This window comes from Diospyros lotus, chromosome 12 (genome assembly GCF_014633365.1).
Source record: "Diospyros lotus cultivar Yz01 chromosome 12, ASM1463336v1, whole genome shotgun sequence".
Taxonomy (NCBI): Eukaryota; Viridiplantae; Streptophyta; class Magnoliopsida; order Ericales; family Ebenaceae; genus Diospyros; species Diospyros lotus.
Window position 1 is genome coordinate 7,117,228 of NC_068349.1, and position 22,079 is coordinate 7,139,306.

At 34.8% G+C, this 22,079-nt stretch overlaps 2 protein-coding genes across 4 annotated transcripts; one reads left to right on the top strand and one right to left on the bottom strand.

Moving 5' to 3' along the window:
- Positions 1 to 520: 520 nt before the first annotated feature.
- On the top strand, positions 521 to 12,954 carry LOC127787153 (MOB kinase activator-like 1A). Of its 3 annotated transcripts, none has more exons than XM_052315054.1 (8): positions 521 to 721; positions 3,580 to 3,628; positions 3,774 to 3,870; positions 5,860 to 5,968; positions 6,702 to 6,795; positions 10,803 to 10,936; positions 11,142 to 11,305; positions 12,731 to 12,954. In XM_052315054.1, the coding sequence occupies exons 3-8, from the start codon at positions 3,850 to 3,852 to the stop codon at positions 12,803 to 12,805; spliced, it is 597 nt and encodes a 198-aa protein (XP_052171014.1). In that variant the 5' UTR covers positions 521 to 721; positions 3,580 to 3,628; positions 3,774 to 3,849; the 3' UTR covers positions 12,806 to 12,954. The 3 variants fall into 3 exon arrangements, with proteins under 3 accessions (XP_052171014.1, XP_052171015.1, XP_052171013.1); XM_052315055.1 differs by lacking the exon at positions 3,774 to 3,870 and adding an exon at positions 1,100 to 1,256 and having other exon boundaries at positions 524 to 721; XM_052315053.1 differs by lacking the exon at positions 3,774 to 3,870 and having other exon boundaries at positions 524 to 721.
- A 2,255-nt stretch (positions 12,955 to 15,209) lies between these two features.
- LOC127787011 (replication protein A 32 kDa subunit A-like) lies at positions 15,210 to 19,996 on the bottom strand. Its single transcript, XM_052314837.1, has 10 exons — positions 19,838 to 19,996; positions 19,613 to 19,723; positions 19,155 to 19,252; positions 18,953 to 18,994; positions 18,788 to 18,865; positions 16,404 to 16,482; positions 16,194 to 16,289; positions 16,003 to 16,082; positions 15,632 to 15,700; positions 15,210 to 15,542 (listed from the first exon to the last, which is right to left on the bottom strand). The coding sequence occupies exons 1-10, from the start codon at positions 19,937 to 19,939 to the stop codon at positions 15,458 to 15,460; spliced, it is 840 nt and encodes a 279-aa protein (XP_052170797.1). The 5' UTR covers positions 19,940 to 19,996; the 3' UTR covers positions 15,210 to 15,457.
- Between the last annotated feature and the right edge of the window lie 2,083 nt (positions 19,997 to 22,079).

Genomic DNA, 22,079 nt, shown 5'->3' on the forward strand with positions numbered 1-22,079 from the left:
ATTCCGCTGATCGAAAACAATCAATTGCTAAGGTTGGATTGGAATAAGAGTTCCATTTGGGGACGATTTCGAATTCCGAAGATGTACCGAGGAAGAAATTGCCGTCGGAAAATCCGAATCCAGCTAGAAACAGCTGTCTCCTTGCCGTTGCCAGCGCAATTTCTAATTCCGGCGATCAGAAAGGGCCAATTGCTGAGGTCGGAATCGGAGTTCAATTTGGGAACGAAATGAATACCGGAGATATTTTCCGTGGGCCAAGCCGTGGAATCACTTCACTTTTTAAGTATCCATTCTTTCTCTATTTTTAAAAGTAATACTTAAATCCGGAAAATAAAATAAAAAAAGAAGAATAAATTTTTGGAAAATTTCTGAATTATGAGATTTTTTTTATGTTTTATTTTCATATTCGGTATTTAATTAATTTAGGTTTTTAAAAAGTTGAGAAAATATATGAATATTATATTATATATATATATTATATATATAGAGATAGATAGATATATACTGCTGAGCCATGGTTTCATCGGTGATATATAAACAGGCTGATGCTGGTTCTTTTGGCAATATATGTAGATGTAAAGCAACTCTGATCGGAAAGTCAAGCGGTGGTGTCGATTAGAACGTTTCCGTTGTTCGTCATCCCCAATCCGAAACGGTCACTCCACTCTTTAATTCGTCCTCTCTCCCTTCATTCAGCCATGAGTCTCTTCGGTCTGGGCAGGTGCGTACACAACTTGAATTCATCTTCGCATCTCACTGTTCTATGATCACCGAATCAGATCTATCTTTTCTCCTCTTATTTCTTGCTGGATTTTGCTCGTGTTGATTCTTGGCCAGTGATTGTGATATAGCCGGTAGTTGCTAATGATTATACGCGTTTGTTTCCTTTTTTTTTTTTCTAACGATCTCGGTAATTCGACATCTAATCTGCGGGTAATCAGAAGGTCTGTCTTGCATGTGTGGTGAAGTTGTATGTTGCTTTGATTTGGACTTCAATTCTAATCGTAATTGGATCATATGAAGCAGAAACTCTGAGACTGAAGTCTTAGGCACTTCTTCTTCTTTTTCTTCTTTCAGTGAAAGTAATCGTTTCTTTCAGGTATTCTTCAGTTCAGATTTAAGGATGATGATAGCGTGGGGTTTGGTGTTTGGAATGCTATTTTCGCAAAGATTGAGCTACTTCCTCCAAACGGGAAAAAAATTGACGAGACCACTGAGGCTTATCAGTTCTGTGGGAATGAAGCATAAACCACTTGGTATTTTGTAGGATTCTTAGAGGCTTGTTCTTATAGGAGTTATACAAATGCAGTTGGTATTTGTATTTCTTCTTGGTATCGACATGATATTGAAATCTGAATAAGCATGTGAAGTCCTCTATGATCGTCAGGGTGAGGGTGCAATTGGGATTAGTATCTCTTTCTCTTTTCATTCGTTTTTGGGCATCTTCTTTGGGCGGAAAGGCTGAGGGAATGCATCTGTTGATAAGGTCTCAGATTAAGGTTTTTGGGTTAAAAGCTTTTGGAGGCCTCAAAATGTTATTGATTAAAGATGTTAACCTACCAAATTTCTCTGTTTGAAAAAAAGAAAAAAGAAAAATTGTCTCCGGTGCACAAGGTTTGGGGGGAGGATCATATATGCATGCAGCCTTCTCTTTGCTTTTTTGCAAGGATGCTATTCACATAACTTGAAGGCATGATCTTCTGGTCACAGAGAAACTTGAACACTTAAAAAAAATATTTCTCTCTCTCTGAAAATAGGAAAAAAGCAGTTTTTAGAGTTTCCATATCTTGAATGGTGTTTTGGTTCTTTTCAAACAATTAGAACCCAAAAATTCATGATAGCATGTGCAAACTAACATATGCTTCCTGCGATAAGAACATAATTTATAAGATAAAGTTTGATTTTTAGTCTTTAGATTACTCAAAGATTTGAAGGTAAGAAATTTAGGATGGTTTAGTCACGTGAGAAGAACAAAATAAGGGCCCCTATGAAGAGAGCACATACAAGGGAAGAAGTTTTTAACAAAAGAGGTACTAAGAAAAACTTGTTAGGAAATTCTTAGGTATGATGAGTTATAAAGGCTTTACAGAAAATATGGCTATAAATAAAAATGATGGGCGAGCTACATTCATGCTGTCAATCCCACCTAGAGGGCATTTGGCACTGTTTCTTATAGATTTATTGACTTGGAATTTCTTGCAAGTGACTATTTGGACCAAATAGACAAGCAAAGGCCTGAACGATCGGCCCGTTGAACCATTTTACAGAAGAGCTTCAAAAGGGCTCGTTTAGACCTATTCAGGGCCCTTAAAGTTTTAGGGTTTTCTATTTTAACTTGGATCGACTTTCTTTTGATTTCATTTTCACGTGGAATGTCTTGCAAGTGACTAATTGGAACAAGTAGACAAGAAAAGACCCGAACGATCGGCCCGTTGAGCCATTTTACGATAGAGCTTCAAAAGGGCTTGTTTAGGCCTATTTCAAGGCCCTTAAAGTTTTAGATTTTTCTATTTTAACTTGGATTGACTTTCTTTTGATTTCCTTTTCACATGGATCGTCTTGCAAGTGACTATTTGGACCAAATAGACAAGCAAAGGCCCGAACAATCAGCTTGTTGAGCCATTTTACGGTAGAGCTTCAAAAGGGCTCATTTAGGCCTATTTTGAAGCCTTTAAAGTTTTAGGGTTTTCTATTTTAACGTAGATTGACTTTCTTTTGATTTCTTTTTCCAGATTTAATTAGGATTTCCGTTTCCTGATTTAATTAGGATTTAGGGTTTAGCCTATAAGTACTCTTATTTTGAGTTTATTGAGCAGCTTGATTAATATTAGACTTTTTCTCCCAAATTGGTTCATTCTTAGTTTTAACGTGAAACTAGTTATTACATTTCCACGCTGCATCATTTATTGTATCAGGAGGTGCCTTTTTAGACTTTCTGTCTCTTAGACTTCACAAACTTCTGGAATTCTTTACTGCATGTTATGCACTTAAAAGGTACTATTATTTATAAGTTTTCCTGCGTGATGCTAGGATAGGGTAGATGGAATATAGCAGGATTGTGTGAAATTAATTTCTATGGATCTAGTATCATATAATAAAGTAGCTATACTTTTACATCTATGCACATTAAGGTCTGTAAGACACTGGTTTATCTTTTGTGGATAAACATGTTTAAAAGCGTACATGCATGGAAAAATAAGTTGATATATTCTGAAGCATGTTTCCTTTTAGGTACATTATTAAATAAAGCATGTTGCAGATAATTAGGACTTCTTCAATATAATGGAATTTCCAAAGTTTTTTAGAGCATTATTGACCATTATTTCTAATACAAGTGTTGGTATCTCTGTGTTTATCTATTTTTATTTTCCTGTTTGATGAAAATATTGAGTGTATTTGATGGAATGCGAAAGTGAGCACATGTGACATTTGTGTGTGTATGCTAGTATATATGCACGTTAACTATAGTTTCCAATCCATATGTTTAAATTATTCTTAGTTTCTATGGTTAATTTTACTCATTAAACATCATAAGTTACCTCTATGGTTACACCTTAATTTGTTTTCATTTGCAAATAGGAACCAAAGGACATTTCGGCCGAAGAAAAGTGCACCATCAGGGAGTAAGGTGTGTTACTTTTTCTGACTCGAAACTTTTTCTGCATTTCTTGCTACTTTGTCTTTTTCCTTGAATTTGTTTAATGTGGTATCATATTTTACCTTCTTTCATCCTCAACACCAGAATATCCTTATTTTCCTTTTTCTTTACAAAGTTCAATTTACCTGGGTCAAAGACGGTGTGAATAAAAGCTGAACCCACCCCCTGCCTTGTTGCCACTCCTAAGTAGGATGGTGATGAACTACCTACAGGTAACATGTCTCAAACCTCTCCTTGTGAACCTAAATTCTCTGAGTTGAGAAATTTTGCGCTCATAATCTGATACACACGTCAATGTAAGTACATATTGTACTTTATTATCGTATGGACTATGTTGTGGTTTGGGCCTTCAAATATTTATTACTGGTAGACTTGGGACATATCTAGGCTTCATGTTTGGTTGGTTTGGGTTCAACCCCCACGCCTTCAACATAATGTAAAGTCAAGGCCTTGACTGCACTTGGTCTGGTCCATGGCTACTGCTATTTCAACTTCAGGCTTGAGTATATGGACATTACCAGAGCGACTGGGTCGACTGAAAGGCCTTAACTGCACTTGGCCTGGTCCGTGGCTACTGCTATTTCAACTTCAGGTTTGAGAATACTGACATTAGTGGAGCCACCTTATAAACAGTGGGGTCAATTTGACCCCACTGATTTTTTTTCCCCCCACTTTATAAGGTAAAAATTCTATAAAATCCAAGGTTAATCACAGTTTGACCCCACTAAAAAAAATGAAAATTTTAAATTGATCTGCCTCATTAGAAAATAAAAAAAATAAAAAGTAATCAAGGAAAATTGTCATTTGCAATTGATCAAATCCTTTGATTTTGTGTTTAATTTACAAATTAATGAAAAATGTGCTTGGAATTACAAAATGAATTGTCAAAGGCTTTGCAGAGGAAAGATCAGGATATTTGTTAGCTAAGGTTTCTTCATTTGTGAGAAACATGAAATTAGGACATTGTTAGTTGAAGTTTCTTCATTTTATGATAAATATGAAATTATGGTTCCTAGCATGGATGTGTATGCTTCCTAAAAGATCAAAGTGCAATGATACAAAATTTACAATTTTGCATAAAAGAAATCTGTGTGCGGGCTTGCCTCCCGAGGAGGTTTGAATCGTACTTGTAGAGGAGGCAACCATATATGGCCTCTTACCACCAAGCCATCCCCTAGGGGTGGCTAAGTTAGTTAAGATAAAGAATTACTGTCTATCCCTTGGTATATTTGCTTATTTACTTGTAAAATTGACTTAGATTTTACCAGTTGCAACAGTAAGCATTGAAAGAGCCTAATCTACTCAATCTTACTTAACCACCCCCCCCCCCCCCAAAAAAAAAAAAAGAGCTTTCTCTACAATAAAAATAATAAAAAACAAATTGAATAATTGAATGGGAGATGCTTTGGTGAATGTTTATTTGGTTACATATATTGATAATGATGCAGTTATACAACGTTTTTAAAATATGAAAACTCAACGTAAACAATTCTAATAATACATTTGTACAATTAAAATGTTATTATAAGAATTTGTTTTGGTTACTTTACTTAGTTTAATAGTTATATTTAATTGCATTTGTAAAACTTATACTAGTTTGTTGTTATTTTAATAATATAAAACCTTAATATATTGACCCACTAGCCCCAAATCCTGTCTTTGCCACTCACAGATAAAAAAGTTCATTATGATGTTTCAAAGATGCGATCAAATAAGGTTAATGCCCTCATTTTCTTCTCCATGGTTTATCATTCTGTGGAAGAAATTTGTCACAGCGTAGGAAAATGGTTGGGTATAAGTTGAGAGCCTAAGAAAATTGAGATCCAATAGTGCCTACACTTAGTATACTTCTTAGATGGATCTTCCTGTGGAGTTCCAAAACTGTGGGTAAAGAATCACAAGGGCCAATACCTTTTTCTTGTTTCTGCTTATTTTGACCAAAAATGGAATTGCCATGTCAAGAATTCATGCTACAGTTGGTAAGGTCTGTAGAATCCGGCTTCTGGACTTACATCCAACTGAAGCAATTATGGTATAGCATATATGAGAAATTGCCATGGATGTATGTTGGCGTTCCTCATTGCCCCATCACTGAAACTTTTTCTGTGAGTTACAGTATCTGGGTTTCATTCTTCTGTACTGTGATATTTCCTGCGCCTGTCTGGATCTTAACACCTTATTTGCTCTATTTCTTAATGCAGGGGGCACAGCTAAGGAAGCACATTGATGCAACATTAGGTAGTGGAAACCTCAGGGAAGCAGTAAGACTTCCTCCCGGAGAGGATCTTAATGAATGGCTAGCTGTCAACAGTAATCAACCTTCTCCCTTGCACTCTTCCTGTTTGTGTGTGCGTGGGCATGTGCAGTATAGTACACCATTTGGTTATTAATAAAAAGAAATGGCAATTGGGTCACCTTTAGGGTCTCTGTTTTCTTTCATCTGTGAGTTGAAGTGTGGGTATCTTGTGCAAGCCTGCAAATTGCCTGTATCTTCCAATCTAGTCACATTTACTGGGGCTAGAATGATATGGATGTTTCATGTGATAAATTCTTGGAATAGTCCACCATTAACTAACACTGGATGCCGTATAGGCATGACATATACATATTCAAGCGCATGTGCACAAGTAGTACAATTATCCTTCACTTTCCCTTTCCTCAAATAATCTTTTTGTACTAAAACACTTATTATTATCATATCCTTTTTTGCTCTTAAGATTAGGGCGCTCTGTTGCCATACAGTCTCTATAAACTCAACCTTTTGCTTCTTTCTGCATTTATTTATTGGTGTAAGTATTAAGGATTGTCAAATAGGTTTTGGCAACTGGTCAAATATTAATATTAAAATTTGTTCACATTTTTAAAAATCACCATTCACCATTGGGTGTAGGATTCATTACCAACATGATGCACCGCATACATACCAATACTTGACTTGCTTGCAGTCACCCCAGCGAAAGGGGTTGCCTAAAATAGGGGAGGGAGGGAGGGCTTCTTTTTTGAGAACTGACTGAACTGAGGATGTTTGTTTTTCCAATTTCAGCTGTGGACTTCTTCAACCAGGTGAATTTGCTTTATGGTACCCTCACAGAGTTCTGCACTCCAGACAACTGTCCCACAATGACTGCAGGCCCCAAGTATGTCTTCATGATTGTCTTCTTTAATTCAACTTAAGAAACTCAGTTTTGTGAGATTCAAGACAAACAATTGTTAATTTATCTAGTATAATTTTTTTTATCTTTTAATGGCCTAAATGGGTTCAGCTAGCACTCATGTTATCATTGAAGCTATGCATTAAGTTCTAAAATTTGTTTTCTATTGTTTTCATCTCATGGGTGAGTTCTTTTTTACTTCATGTGAGGGACCAAATCCGAACCTTGACTGTACGTCTGAAATGTTGGCCTTCATGGAAATTGCTTTCTGTAGCTTTTAAATGAAGTCATGTGCTCTCATGCATGCATATTAAAATATTAAAATATCAATTGGGTTTATCTAGTAGTTAAAAGAATGGGAGCTGGAGTATTAATATTAGTATTATTTCTAACTATTTAGATATTAATAAATAATAAAAATGAATTTAAATTTGAATAATAACAAATATTATTATAATATTATGAATACAAATATTACAAATAGCAATAATATTAATAATAAATCATATTAAAATTTGCTAATAATAAGTATTAAAACTATTAATAACCAGTGTTCTAAAAACTTAACTGGACTGGCTGATTGGAACGGGAAAAACAGTGACCAGTCCTCAGACTGGTCCAGTCAAAGAGAAAGAACCGGCTGCTTGAATCATGAATCAGGTGACCTGTCCTACTTTGACCCCCTCCCTCCTTTACACTTTAATCACTGTCTGTCTCAAAGCCCTTGTCAGTGCAGCTGCCATCTTTGATGCAGCTGAGATTGGGTTGAATAGAAATGGAATTCTTAATGGTGCTTTAAGGGTCAGGATTTGTGACCCTATAACCTCCATTTGCGGCTGGAGACTGTGGTAAGTAAAGGGAGGAGATGGCAGTGACTTGTTTGCATGGACAGTGTCACAAGCAGAGCTGAGAACAACTTTGCAAAGCAGCCTCGTTTGCAAGCTTTGTTTGCCAAGTAGCCTCATTTGCAAGCTTCATCCTTGCTTCCCTCCAAAAAATCAGACTTTAAGAGAGAGAGAGAGAGTTGTGCTTATGTTCACTGCCTAGTCCTCTACTTGAAAATCCTGGCATCCCAGCTTAGCCACTCTTTTCCCATATCTGGCTAGGAGCCTCCACTTTGCTAAGCTGACAAGAGAAGAGACAAGAAAAGCTTTCCAGAGATGGAAGAATGAGAACGAAAACAATAGTGGTAGCTATTCTAAGAAAAAGGAGATGAAATTCCTGAGAAAAAGTGGAGGAATTTTCTGTTGGGAAAACAGTCTATAATTGAGGGAGCAGGAAAGTTGAATCCATCAATTACATAAAATTAGTTGACATTATAGCTTCGGAGCAACCATTTGATATAAAACATTATTGGGCATGCTGTAGCAATTTGATAGCTTGAATTTATTTATCTTAAAAGCTTCAAAATTTCAATGATGGTCCTTGGAGATCATGCAAAAGCCCAAAAAAAAAAAAATTCTTTCTTAGTCGCATGTCATTTGTCAAGACAAACTCCTAGAATGTTTGAGCCAATTTAAGAATATTTTCTTTTAATTTGTATTTATTCGTTTATTTATTATTATCTTTTAGAATCTTTTGAGATCCTTACTTTATACTATGGCCTTTTAGTAACTTCATCTACATTATAGAATTATTTTATATGTTTTAAATTTTTTTAAGGTCATAATTTAATTATTATGTTTTTATTTATTTGATAAAAGTACATCCTAGTCTGACCCTTTACCCTCTCTTATTTCCAATTTGATTCTCCAGTTTGGCTTTCTAAACATTGTTAATAACAAGAATATGAGTTTTTTTTTTTTTCAAAAATATTATTTTAATTTAAATTAATTGAAACACTATTGGCTACGAATTATTTATCGATCTAGCATTGTCCATGCCACACAAGCAGAGTTCCTTGCCTGGCAGTAGGCAAAACATAAACGCACTAGCCAAGTGCGTTTATGCCTTTGGCATTGTCACACAAGCAGCCCTACTTACGTGGCAGCTGGTGTGGCAACCCTAATACTAGATTGGTAAGTAGTTTCAACCTGATACTATTTTGATAATTTTGAATATAGGATGTTGGAATATAAGATGGTTTGTGAGAAAAAAAGAGCAGCACACACATTTGTAAAATGAGTGGATGAAATGAAGAAGTTTGTAGCAAAAGAGGGAGAAGAAATCATCATCATCATTAACTCCACCTTATCCTAATCAAGTTAGGGTCAGTGGCATGGCATTTATAATGTCAATTGACTTCTAAAAGTCACAATAACAAAAAAGAACAAAGTCTTTTGCATATAATCAAAGTAAACCAAAGAAAAATTAGTGAAAAACTCTTAAGCATGACATAGCATATAATGGCCTTATAGAGGATATATTGTCATAGATAGAGAAGGCTAAAGAGGTCTAAAATTCATGTAATGACCCCGCATGGTGGGATCAAGGCTTGTGATTATTGTTGTTGTTGATGAGTCCCTTGGGTGAATGTAGGTGTGTCGATGCTAAGGTCTTTCATTTGGTTTTACATTATCCTGTAGGTGGTTGGGACCTCCTTAATTAAGACAAGTTAACCTGACTAGGGTTTATGTAGTGTCTTGGGATTTCCTTGTTTCTTGAACTGCCTAGCTCAATAGTATCCCAAGAATAAAGTGATGTGATCATTTCTGTGGAAGTAAATTTAGATTGAATGGATAGGGTGGTGTTTCTTGCAAGAAATGCAGCTTATTTCTGGTTGTTCTAATATTTCTTGGGAGAAATATGCGTTTACCTCTTATCAGTATATGCTGTTTTCTTAATATGGTTATTGGTATTGGAGAGTGTTTTGACTGTTGGCCAGAAAGGAAAGCAGTGACTTCCTTATTTTGTATTATGTTTGGGTGTTTGTTGATCTTAACAATTAGTTTTTTTCCTAATTTGACATTGTCTTGGTGGAAGAAAGAAAAGAAGGCATGAATACTAAGCTTGAAATGTGAAAGGACTTAGCATCCAAAATCTTCAAGCCAAATACTGAATATGTAGGATGTGAGTTTATTGCGGATGCCACTTACAAAATTAAGGGAGAATTTTCAAATTGAAAAAGCATGTACGAGATTTTTTGCAATAGGAAAATCCCATGAAAGCAAAAGGGAAAATTTGATCGAAATACTAACATGTGCAAAATATGGGGATAACAAAGTAAAAGACTAATAAAGGATGTAATAGAGGATGTGCGGTCATACAGGAAAAGATAGAATTAGAAATGAAGTTATTAGGTTGAATTGGATCTCATTGAAGGTAAGTTACTTGAGACACAATTTAGATGGTTTGATCATGTGAGAAAAAATGGAATGGAAGATTTTAGCAAAAGATGTAGATGAAGGCCAGGAAAAACTAGACGAGGACCCCTTAGTCATAATATATATTATGTGCCTTATGAATATGTGACTATAGATAGTGATGATTGAAGTGTTAGAATCCATGTAGTCAACCGTACCTAGTGGAATTAAAGCTTTATTTTTTTATTTTTTTTATCATTATAGTTTTTGTTTTAACTGTTGTTTCCAACCTAGTATATGCCCCCATAGGCCAGAGCTAATGTTTGTTTCATATTCTCTTGATTGTTTATTTAATTTTTGCTGGAGATTGTTTCTTTTATTAACTTGAAGAAGAGTGAGTGTGTTTTTAGCATTCCACATCTCCACAATTACAGATGCAAGTTTTCCATCTCTTTGTTTCAACATTGTTGCCTTATGGTTTGAGACTTGAGTATTTCAGTTAGATCTATGTTCCCATTCATAGTCTTGGTAGTAATTTTGTTATTGTCGTTATTTTTACTATTGTTTAGTAGTTTCCAAAGGTTTCCTTATTTGTGGATTCTTATCCAGAGAACTTAAAATTTGGCCCTGAACCTTTTCAGGCTAGGAAAACATTATTTCACTTTGCATGATTGCTATATTAATTGAATAAATTCCTAATAGTTTGATTGTAGAAATTTACAGCTCTTGACTTAATCCAAAAATCTACAGATATGAGTATAGATGGGCTGACGGCGTACAAATTAAGAAACCAATTGAGGTTTCTGCTCCGAAATATGTTGAGTACCTGATGGACTGGATTGAGTCTCAGTTGGACGAAGAATCTATCTTTCCTCAGAGGCTGGGTAATATATGGTTTTGATTTGTTATCTTATTCTTAATGTTCTTTTTACTTTTTTGTTTGCTGGGTAATGTCCCCTTTTTTCATTAAAGCCAATTATTGAATCTTCTTAAAGATCCTTTGGGTATTAGTTTTTGAATGACACTCCTTTCCTGGTTGCATTTGTCCCATATCTTCAGCTTATGTTCATCATTATCCTTAATGTGTAGGTGCTCCTTTTCCTCCCAACTTCAGGGAAGTTGTAAAGACCATATTCAAACGCCTGTTTCGGGTCTATGCTCATATCTACCATTCTCACTTCCAGAAGATTGTGAGCCTGAAAGAGGAAGCCCATCTAAACACATGTTTTAAGCATTTTATACTCTTCACCTTTGTAAGTGTACTTCAAACCTTGAAACTAATTTTTGTGTTCTCAATTCCTTTTTCTTTTTTCTTCTTCGCTAAATTCTCAATTCCTTTTTCAACCAAATATTCTTAAGCTCATGCAACTTGATTTACTAATAGCATATCCTTTTCTATTCTGTTAGGCGCTAGCCATTTGAATTATATCAGCTATAAGTCAGTTTAATATTTGGGTTTAAATGGCATTGGCTTGAGCTTTGTTTTATCTTAAAATGCAGTGGTCCCCAAGTCAATATAATCCTTTAGTTATGGCCAATTCACAAGTAGTAAAGATTGACATTATAGCTCTTTTTGTTTCAATGTAAAATATTTGGGAAATTATTTTTCTATATAAAAAAATTTACAAAAAAAAAAAAAAATCATCTTATTTTCTGGTGAAAAAAATTCAAAATTGAAAAATTTTAAATCTACCCTCAAATGCATACAAATACTAGTTTTGCATTTGTATGTAAAATTCATACATCAAACTGATATATTTTACATATTGTTTGGGAAAATGCTTGTATAAAAATGTAAAATGTTGAATGTTATATGTATTTTATATAAACGTATTTTTCATCTTATTTTTACATAAAAAATGCTAGTTTTTAAGGAATTTGTGTAAAATGTTGTATGTATTTTATTATTGAAAATTGTTCATCTTATTTTTACATAAAAAATATGCTAGCTTTTAAGTAATTTATGCCAAATGTTACATGATGGGGAAAATTTTTTAAGGAAAAATATTTTACTCTCAAAATATTTTTCATCTTATTGTCGTGATGAGGTTGTCGTTCATATTAGGTGTTTGTGTGTGTCTCTCTCTGAGGTGGATGTACTGCAAACGAGCATTTTTATTTTATTTTTTGGTGTGTGTGCGTGTGTGCATTGGGGTTGCTTAGGCATATTACATCCAGATATCAACTGTTATATTGCAAGCACAAATAAAAACTACCTCTAGGTGGTAAAAAAAAATCCTGAAATAAAGCAAAGGGGACCTACAAATGTGAGCCATCTGTACTGTACTCCGTTCCTTAGCTACCTCTATTTTCTATATAGTAATTTGTGATTAGTCCTGTAATGCACTTTAATTAGATTTCATATATTCTCATCTCATGTAACTTTGTGCATGCTGATTCTGCACCTCCTTTTTGGAATTAGAAAGTTTTGCTCACCATAAAAATTAGAGTGCCCCCAAGTGCACGAAACTTTGCTTTGCAGTCATGATTGGTGAAACTGCTTTTGCACTTCTGCTACCTAAATCTTTTTCTGATTAAGTTAATTAAGTTCATCATAAAGGAGCAAATCAAAGACAGCAAGACTTGCTGTTAGAATAAATTCTATGGCCCACATGTTAAGTATAAAGTACATATCTCATTACTGTTTCTAAAGTTCACTATAAATTTTTGTTTTGCAGGAATTTGGGCTGATTGAGAAGAAGGAGCTGGCTCCACTTCAGGAGCTTATTGACTCGATCATTGTCCCGTACTGAACTGTGTTCTGGACTTGGGCATGGAGAACCAACTTTTGAATAATATGGTGATGTAATGAACTAATGTTAACTAGTAATTGCCTGTGGAGTTTGTCTGAGATGATTGATAATTACTAATCCCAGTTAAGTGCCTATATGTTTTAAGTGTATCTGCCTGCTTTCATGTCCAATTTCTCTCCAAATATCAGAAAATGAAAAGTAGCTAAGGAATCCATGTCACCCAAAAACCCCATATTCTGAGTCCTTCAAGACTACAAATGCTTGCCACTGAGGGTGGTAGCTTAGTGGGGAAAGACACAGGATGGAATCTTGTATGGTTATGGAAGTTTCTTGCAGTTGCAATTCCGTACATGGTCACTCTGAAGGTGTCTTCTTCAACTAGAATCCTCAGTTGGGATGAGGTGCAGAGATATATTTTATTTTGATCTCTCAGAGGTTTGATAGAAAGATTGATGATAAGTTAAAAGATATGTAGTGGATTTTATCTAACAAAATTGATAAGTAGGCTTCATGGGTTGGTATTTTCGTTCTCAGGGTTGGACTGAAAAAAGACGTATCCAGGGTTGAAATATTAGCATATTTAACTGTTTCAGCTGGTATCTAGACCTTTTATGTATCAGTAATTCTATTTGTATATAGATTTTCAACATTTGTTTGTACACTCATGCAATTAATGATATTTCTTCACAAAATAGGTTTGCTCTCACTTATGAGACATTTATATAGAAGGAACGCTCTTCCTCTTCACTTGTAATAAAAGTTAGAAGAAAAATATTAATCGTACTAAAATTTAGAGGTGAGTACCAAATGTGTTTCCAAGATCTTTGGTGAGTCACTTAATTACTTCAGAAAAATGAACTTTATATTCTCGAAATTTGAAATAAAAATAAAGAGTTAAAAGAGTATTTCTAATGTTAAAAAAAATTTACATTGAGTACTTTAGTTTTGTAAATTATGTGATCATCTTCTTCACACAAAGCAATAGGCAATGGTTGGGTCTCTCCTGCCCGCATGAGCAGCTCAATTGGTCAACAACAGTAAAGTTGGAACAAATGACCCAGGATCGAGTCTCATCAACGATAATGTAAGAGCAATCTCTCAAATGAGGGGCTCCTTGTGCGCAGTGTACACTGATCTAGCTGTTGTTGGTTAGTTGAATCACCATGATTAACCTCCCCTAACATTCATGTCGGGCCGGGAGTGAAGGCACCCGAAGTAAGCGATTTCACCTTTTGGAACAAATGGCTGGATCTCTCCCGTAATAGTTAATTTAAAATTTTATAATCTAATAAAACTCAAACTGGAAGACTGTAACAAGATTTAATTCTTTAAAATAATATCAAAGTAGAATATATATATATATTGTTCTTTTACTATTATTGTGAGGCTTATTGAAAACATTAGAATTTAAATAGACTTAAGCCGAATTGACCCTTTCATATTTATATTGGGCCTTCATTCTTGTGGAAACATCATCATTTGGTCAATCCATGGGACTTCTGACTATCCTATCAAATGTTCTGATGGGTTTGTTTCCAAGGGAGGAATGGTAATGCAATAAATTAAAACAGATAGTAGAAAAGTTGGTGTTTATTTTAAATTTTCATTTTCGCATAAGGTTTTCATTCCAACCAGAATTAAACATGATGCTTAATAAAGTTGTATTTTAATTTTTTCAAGTTGTGAAAATAAAGATTGAATGCATTATCTAATAATAATTTTGCATATTTAATCTAATAACTAGATTTTTACCAAAAAAAAAAAATGAATGTTAATGAAAATATCCTTGACAACTAAATCATTTTACCTGCTCGGTGGTTGCACCTAAAAGAATTGATCTGGGAGAGAAATGAATGAATAGAATGAAATTCAAAATATTTCTCTCATTAGAACAATAGAAATGGATGAAATGAAATAATATTAAACAAATAAATTATTACTATTCTCTTAATAAAAAGATAGGGAGCAATTAAGCACAAATAGCACTAAGTTATGATTCTGAACACCCCTTGGCCTTCAAAGAGAAAATTAAGTGACAATGCATGGATTCAACTTTTCAACAGAAACATAGGATTAGCTAACAATGCATTGAGATTAATTCTACACTGACCCAAATGAAGAATAGAAAACCTCCCCTGTACTTAATCCATAATCCATAGTCTCCATAAGCTTAAGCTTTGCCCTAAAACAAACAGTCAAGTTGATATGATTTTATGTCATCTACTTGATAGTTAATAGTAATAAAACACTTTAATTTCACATATATACATATATATATATTAACTTGATAACATATAACAGATAATTTTATGGGAAAACAATTTAACAAGTAAATTACAAAGAAAAAAATGGGGTCGTAACTCAATCCCATCAAAATCAAAACCAGGCCATCAGGCTGGTCGAATTTTCCATATTTGGATCATTTTAAGCATTAACAAAAGAATTTGACGTACCACAAGCAACTTTAAGTATGTAGAGGACAAGAAATATCGTCTGTATATTCAGTCCAAAACTAAGCGCGCAAACAAATATAGACATTAGCAAACTATAGATGGGGCAGTTCATAGCCAAAATGCACAAGAAATAGCACATGTATCATTACTCAGCCCTCAAGCCAGCACCTTCCTAAAGTTTAAAATTCTAAAAACATAATCAACCACTTGTAGTTGATTTGAAGTGAAATTCATCAATAGTGGAGTATATCAAGCCTTCCTCTTCAAGAGTTCGGATGGATTCCCTGGGAAAACCAACAGAAGAACAAATTTTAATTGCATCTATGTGAGTGTGTGTGTGTGTGTGAGAGAGAGAGAGAGAGATTAAGATTACATTATCTTCTCAACCGGAACTTTTAGCTTCTGAGAGATTTCATCCCTATGTATGCCCCTTTCCCGTTCACTACAAACAAATCATTTTTGGTGGTTCAGAAAAATCAGCATTAAGAACAAATGAGGTACTGCAAATAATTGAGGGAATGTGACCAAAGCATTTCTTAATAAGATTGTCTAGAAGGAATTTGATACAGGCATTTTCATTAAGAATGTCAAGAGTTTCAGAATAAAAATTATTTCAGGTACTAATATTGTAGTCAAATGCAACAAAAAAAATATGCTTGAGTAAAGTTCTGAAACTGGCAAAAGGGCCAGCAGATTCATTAATCATGAAAACAGGCAGATAGTTGAGAAAATAGCATTACTCACTAGTTCAATGGTTGCTGCAGGTAATCAAGCACCATTTGATCAATTCCCTTGAGTCCCTCTACAGTAAATTGTCCAGAGAGCTGGGGAGGGTCAAGAAAGAAAATGAGAAGCAAAAAAAGAAGCACAAGTTGGATCATGTTTGAAAATGCAATAAGCTATTCGAAAACCAAATTTACTTCCCAATTCCATACATGATTTGTCAGGCCTGTCTGATATCCAGTTGATCCATCATGTGTAGTGGTGTTTAAAGCTACAGACTGAGGTTGAGTTGTGGCATCACCTTGGAGCTTTAAGCAGAATAAGACAGTCAGCTATACAATACCTTGTGATGAATATTTTAACCAGAAGTACGCATGCATTTTGTTTTCCCAAATAACACAGAAAATAGAAGTGCTAAATACCCTTGTACTGGAGTTTTGCAAATGGAAATGTATGCACTCGATAAAGTGGAAGGAAATCTCATCAAAATTTGTCACTGGCCTGAAATGAATGCATAAAAGCTCTTAAAACAATCAATAGCACAAAAATAAAGGATAAAATGTATAAAGGAAGACAACAGTACATTTTTAGAATGTTGTTTGCCAATTTCACCGGTCTATTTAATCAACAAATCAAAGCCATGTTACACGATCAATGTATCTCTACAGCATTTGGGTATAGAGTTGACAGCCAGAGCCCATTTGAGATGCATAAGAAAATTCACAGGGACGTCAAAATTCAAAAGCAGTTGATCATAGGAAAGAAAGTTTACCATATACTCCAAACTTGTAACCAATGGGTTTCAAATGAACCAAAAGGAAATATTAGGATATTTTAAATTGTTGGGAAGAGAGAAAATACTAAGTGTCCATGTGTGTGGGTACCTACGCATCTTTTGCGTCAATGTTAATTTAACAATCATCACTATCTTCCAATGTATTCTACAGAGTTTCAATGATATTTTTTCAGCTGGAAACAGGAAGGATGAGCAATAGTTAGACGTTTAATGCTTTTTAAGTTCTCAACGGCATGATTATATAAGTAATGGGTTAAAAATCTTATCCAAGATTTCATGTTATTTTTCTTGCATTCTTATTTGACCATTTTATCTTGCCCCTTAAAATATTTTTGGGAGCCATTGAGAGAGTTCGATTATATGTTGTGGAACCCAAAGGAACAGAAAAGATTCAAAAGTAGACATTATTTTTAATAAAAGCCAGACTAGAAAGATTTTGAGAAAGTTGCACCCTGCTGCTGGTGGTGCTTTAGATCTCATGCCAGTGCCTTCCCTATTTGCTAAATATAGTGGAGAGATACAAGGTGCAGTAATAAGATCAGACGCTCCAAATGTTACTGACAACGAACCTGATTAAGTATTGACTAGGGTGAGCAACCCCCTATATCAGAAATTGCAGAAGCACAATCAAGCATATCAATTAGAGAATGCATACCATCAACCAATTACCCCATTTTTTAATGTATTTGGCTTACTAATGAGGGGAAGCCTATAAAAATTAAAATAAATTTGAGTAGAGGAAAGAGAGAGGAGACAAGACATACAAGGTTCAATTGTAAGGTGTGAATCTACGGGAAGAAAATAATAGTAAAAAATTCGAGTATAAAACCCTAAAAATAGAGAGAGAGACTGTCCATTTACACTTATATTTATTACTTATCTCTATCACCTATATCTGTCTCCATCTCTTAGTTTGGATAAAAACTTTGACAGTTTAAAACTGTTTAGAAAGCGTAACCACATTGTGCTAAAGAACAAATGGGTCCTCAGTATGATGAAGGATGGCAATAGAAACTAGTGCTAACATGTTCCTTAATTTAGCAAATATATATACACACACATACATTGCATCCAGCACTTTTAACCTCTCCATCTTGACAGTTAAGGTCTAACATAATATGTACGAGATTACGGAAACACATCCATAGTCCAACATTTTTATTTTGTTACATGTGAATACATCCATTCTTCCTGTTTAGCAATTATCAATCTGGAAGTTGCTATCCACCAATCTACAGAAGGACCCATGCACAAATCAACAGAGATAAAATATGAAAAATCAGGCAAGTGATTCAATCTATTATTGCAACTTTATGAACATATTAAACACTAGCTTGAGAGGGCATTGATTTAAGCCTTGTGTGCAAGAAAATTTTGCAGCCACGGGTTATTGATATAAGAAGCAATATAACAAATCAACCATCATGCGCTAGCAAGAACAATATCAGCTGCAATAGTGGAAATGGAGGAACTGTAGCGTGCCACCACATTAGCACCAACATGTGCTAACTTAAGAAATACACTCCGAATGTATAGGGGCTTTTTAGTAGTGGAAAATGTTTTTCACTTTTTCATCTCCAATTTTCTACAAAATCTCTAGGTTTCATTTCCTAAAGAAAATTTGAAAACACAAATGTTGTAAGTACAGAAAACTAATTTTCAATATAGGAAATTGGAACATATGTTCCACAGAGAGAGAATTTTTATTTCATGTAACTTGTGTTGTAGCAGGAGATGGAGATGATCTGGAAAAAAATTGAAGAGAAAGGCATTTTCCAATCTCCAAATTAATAAGAACATTTGAAAACCGCATTTCTGAGTCTTCAGTTTATATTTAGAATTTTTGTATTTGAACAAATTTTCTAAATTTTTCATTTTCAGTCAATAATTTTCTAAAAACTTGGGGCTGTTTTCCACAATTAAAAAGCCCCATAAATTCTGTAACCAATGTGAAGGATGCAGAACATACATTAAAACACAAGTACCAATGGACTTATGTTGATATGATACCTGACAGAAAAAGCAACTAATGCCGTTGTGCCTTTAAAGCTTTTTAAGCATCCATTGACACGAACATACATTCCATCTCTGTGCAAAGAAAAGCAAGTGATCGGACCTCTCTTAGAAAGTATCTCATCAACATAACATAAAATTCCTGAAAGGTTAATAACTTACTGTATCTCTTCCATTTCCTTGTTATCAAAGGCTTCATTGACCCTGATGAAAAACAAACGGTTATCAATGTATTTTATATTTGATTCTGCAACTTTTGAAAACTGCAGCATACCACACATATATTCCAAACACCAAACCTCAGCATAAAAAATTGACAATTACAGAATAAACACATTATTCAACGCTAAATACAAGTGCATACCATCTGTTACAATTAATTCGTCCGGTTCCATCGTCAAGAGAGAAAGCAACATCAGTATTCCTTACAGCCTTATCATACACCATACCAACCACTGTAACCTGAAGCATCAAGAAATCACAATAATCATAAATAGTATCAGACAATATTCTGCTAAAGCTACGTTTATTTTGAAATAATACAGTACCCAACACTTGGACAAGTACTCCTCATTTCTAGTCCAACCAAAATGCACTTGATAAATTTAATTTCATTCCTTTCATTTTCTTTTTGCTGTCTTTTCTCCTTGCTCTTTCTTTTCCAATTTCCAAACGAAGCACAAAGCAGTTTCCCAATAAAACAGGAATTCAAGTCTATCAAATTTACTGATAAAATATTTGCAGAAAACCCTTGGTCCATGAAATTGTCCAACTCGGAAGCAATAAAGTCAATATTAGAGAGGGAAATGGTCGATCCCATACGTTAGTGACGTCAACACCACCAATAACGAAATTGGATTTATCGTCGCCAGAATTAGTGGCTTCGCTTATGTGCTTCACAGTAACCGGAACTAGCCCACTCGTTTCACGATTCTGCAAGAAAGTGGAACGTGAAAAGCATAAAAAACGGAAACACAGACCTCCCTCTGTTTTGCTGGCAAGAGAGAGAGAGAGAGAGATGAAAAAACAGGAAAATGAAACTTTTACCTTGGCAGCGGAAGAGCCGGAATCCGTGGCCTGAGTCGACTGGGAAGACGTAAATCGGCCGCCGTTGAAGGTGGAGGTGGTATCGAACTGGCTAGAGAACATCTTCTGCAACCCTAGAGAGAGAGGGGGAGGGGGGAGAGGCGAGGTGAAAGGCGATCTCTCGTGAGCATACTAACGTTATAGGTTTCCCGCCAGATTGCATTTGCTTTCCCGCTTTTTTTTATTATTATTATTATATATATATATATATATATTAGGGTGTATTTGATTGCTAACATGGAATTATGGTGGAAAGAAAATATTTTCTAAGTAATTAAATTGTCTATAATTAAATCCCAAGGAAAAAGCCAATTGAAGATGTTTGATTAGCTTAAATTTCTAGCTAGAAATTATTAAATTTCTTTAATTTTGGTGTTTGATTTTCATATATATATATATATACACACGCATATATATGAAATTATGGCTGCAAATGTCACGAGGAAAAAGACGAAGGGGAAGGGTTGTCGTCACTGCCATTGCCGCTTCTCTTTCACCATCACCGTCGAGCTTCCCTCATCGCCATTGTTGCCAAGCTTCCCCATTCGCCATCTCTGTGCTTCTCCTTCGCCATCGCTCCGCTTCTCCTTCACCATCGCCGTCGAGCTTCTCCTATCGCCATTGCTGCCGAGCTTTCCCCTTCGCCATCGTTGTCGGGCTTCTCCTGTTGCCATCGTCGTCACTGGTCGAGCTTCCCCTATCGCCATCGTTGCCGAGCTTCCCTCTTCGCCATCACTGCTGGGCTTCTTCTGTAGCCATTGCCTCACTAGCTCAGCTTGCCCTGCCTCTTGTTCGATCGCCTCGCCCTCTCTCTCACTCAAGATTTTAGTTTGCTTGATTTTCCATTTCTCTGAAAAATCAATTCCAGCCTCCCCAAGGAAAATGTTTTCCAGCAAAAGTGGCAAATAGGCATCACGTGATTGAAAGTGAGAAAATAAGTTACCTGGAAAATTTGGCCAATCAAACACCTCAAAAACTAGAATTTGGGTGGAAATTGACCATTTTCTATGGAAAAAGTGTGCAATCAAACCCACCTTAGTGTGTTGAATTATATATTATAATTTATAGATTTAAAAACAAATCTAAATTAAACATATTCTTACAAATTTGAAGTCTAACCTAATTATGTCTTCTTTACCTTTCATCTTGCCACTAATAAATCAATGTAGTATTTTTTTTATCACTTAATGTATTAAAACATTGCAGTTGTTAATTTTTTAATATTTTGCATTAATATGTGAAGTTATTTAATTTATAAATATATTGATTACAAGACTAATAATTCTTTTATAAATTTAAGAATAAAATATAAAATAAAAATATCTTGACAATAAAAATACCATTATAAGGACAAGTAAAGAAATCCCTTATCTACCCCAAGACAGAATCGAGTGGTAAAGGGGCAGGTTGAAAGTTTATTTGGGAACTTCCAATGTGAGTTCGATTCTTGGGAGAAGAATAATGTTTCTTTCTGGGATAGGATATTGGGAGTGACATTAGTGGTGTCAAAACCTATTATCCCGATCAATCGAGCACATTTCTCAATTTATCTTCTCAGTGTAGCTCTTGAAACGGGGTGACTAAGGACGCCAATAATAAGGCATAATAAAAAAATAAAAAATCTCTTATCTAGTTACCTATATTATCTTGTCACCATTTCAATAATTATTAATTATTGTAATAAAAAAATAAAATAACTAATTATATATGTTTTTTATTAGCTAACCTAGTTTGTCATTAAGGGCTCATTATTGGTTAAAAACATCAAAACTGAGCATTGTTATTTTGGTCGATTGACATTCTTTACTTAGATTTTGACCTATTTTATCCTTAAACTATCTAATTGTACAACAATTATAATTATACACCCATACATTCATACAATAAAGGATAATGCTATTTGTACAAAAATAGCTTCACAAATGGGTTTACAGAATGAATTTATTTTGATAAATTGAATATTTATCGTGATAAATTCACGATTTCTCTTTTCTTCTCTTCTTTCTCTCTCTCTTTCTCTTTCTTTCTTTCTCCCATTTCCCCTTCAACCACTGCCTCTGCATCATTGCCCACCATCTGTCGCCCGTCGTTGCCTTGCTCGGCTAACGGCCGACGCTCGCCTCTTGCCCCTCGCTGGTCGAGAGGCAAGCTCAGCCAGGCGAGAGGCGAGGCACAAAAGGCGAGTGGCGATCGTCGGTAATCG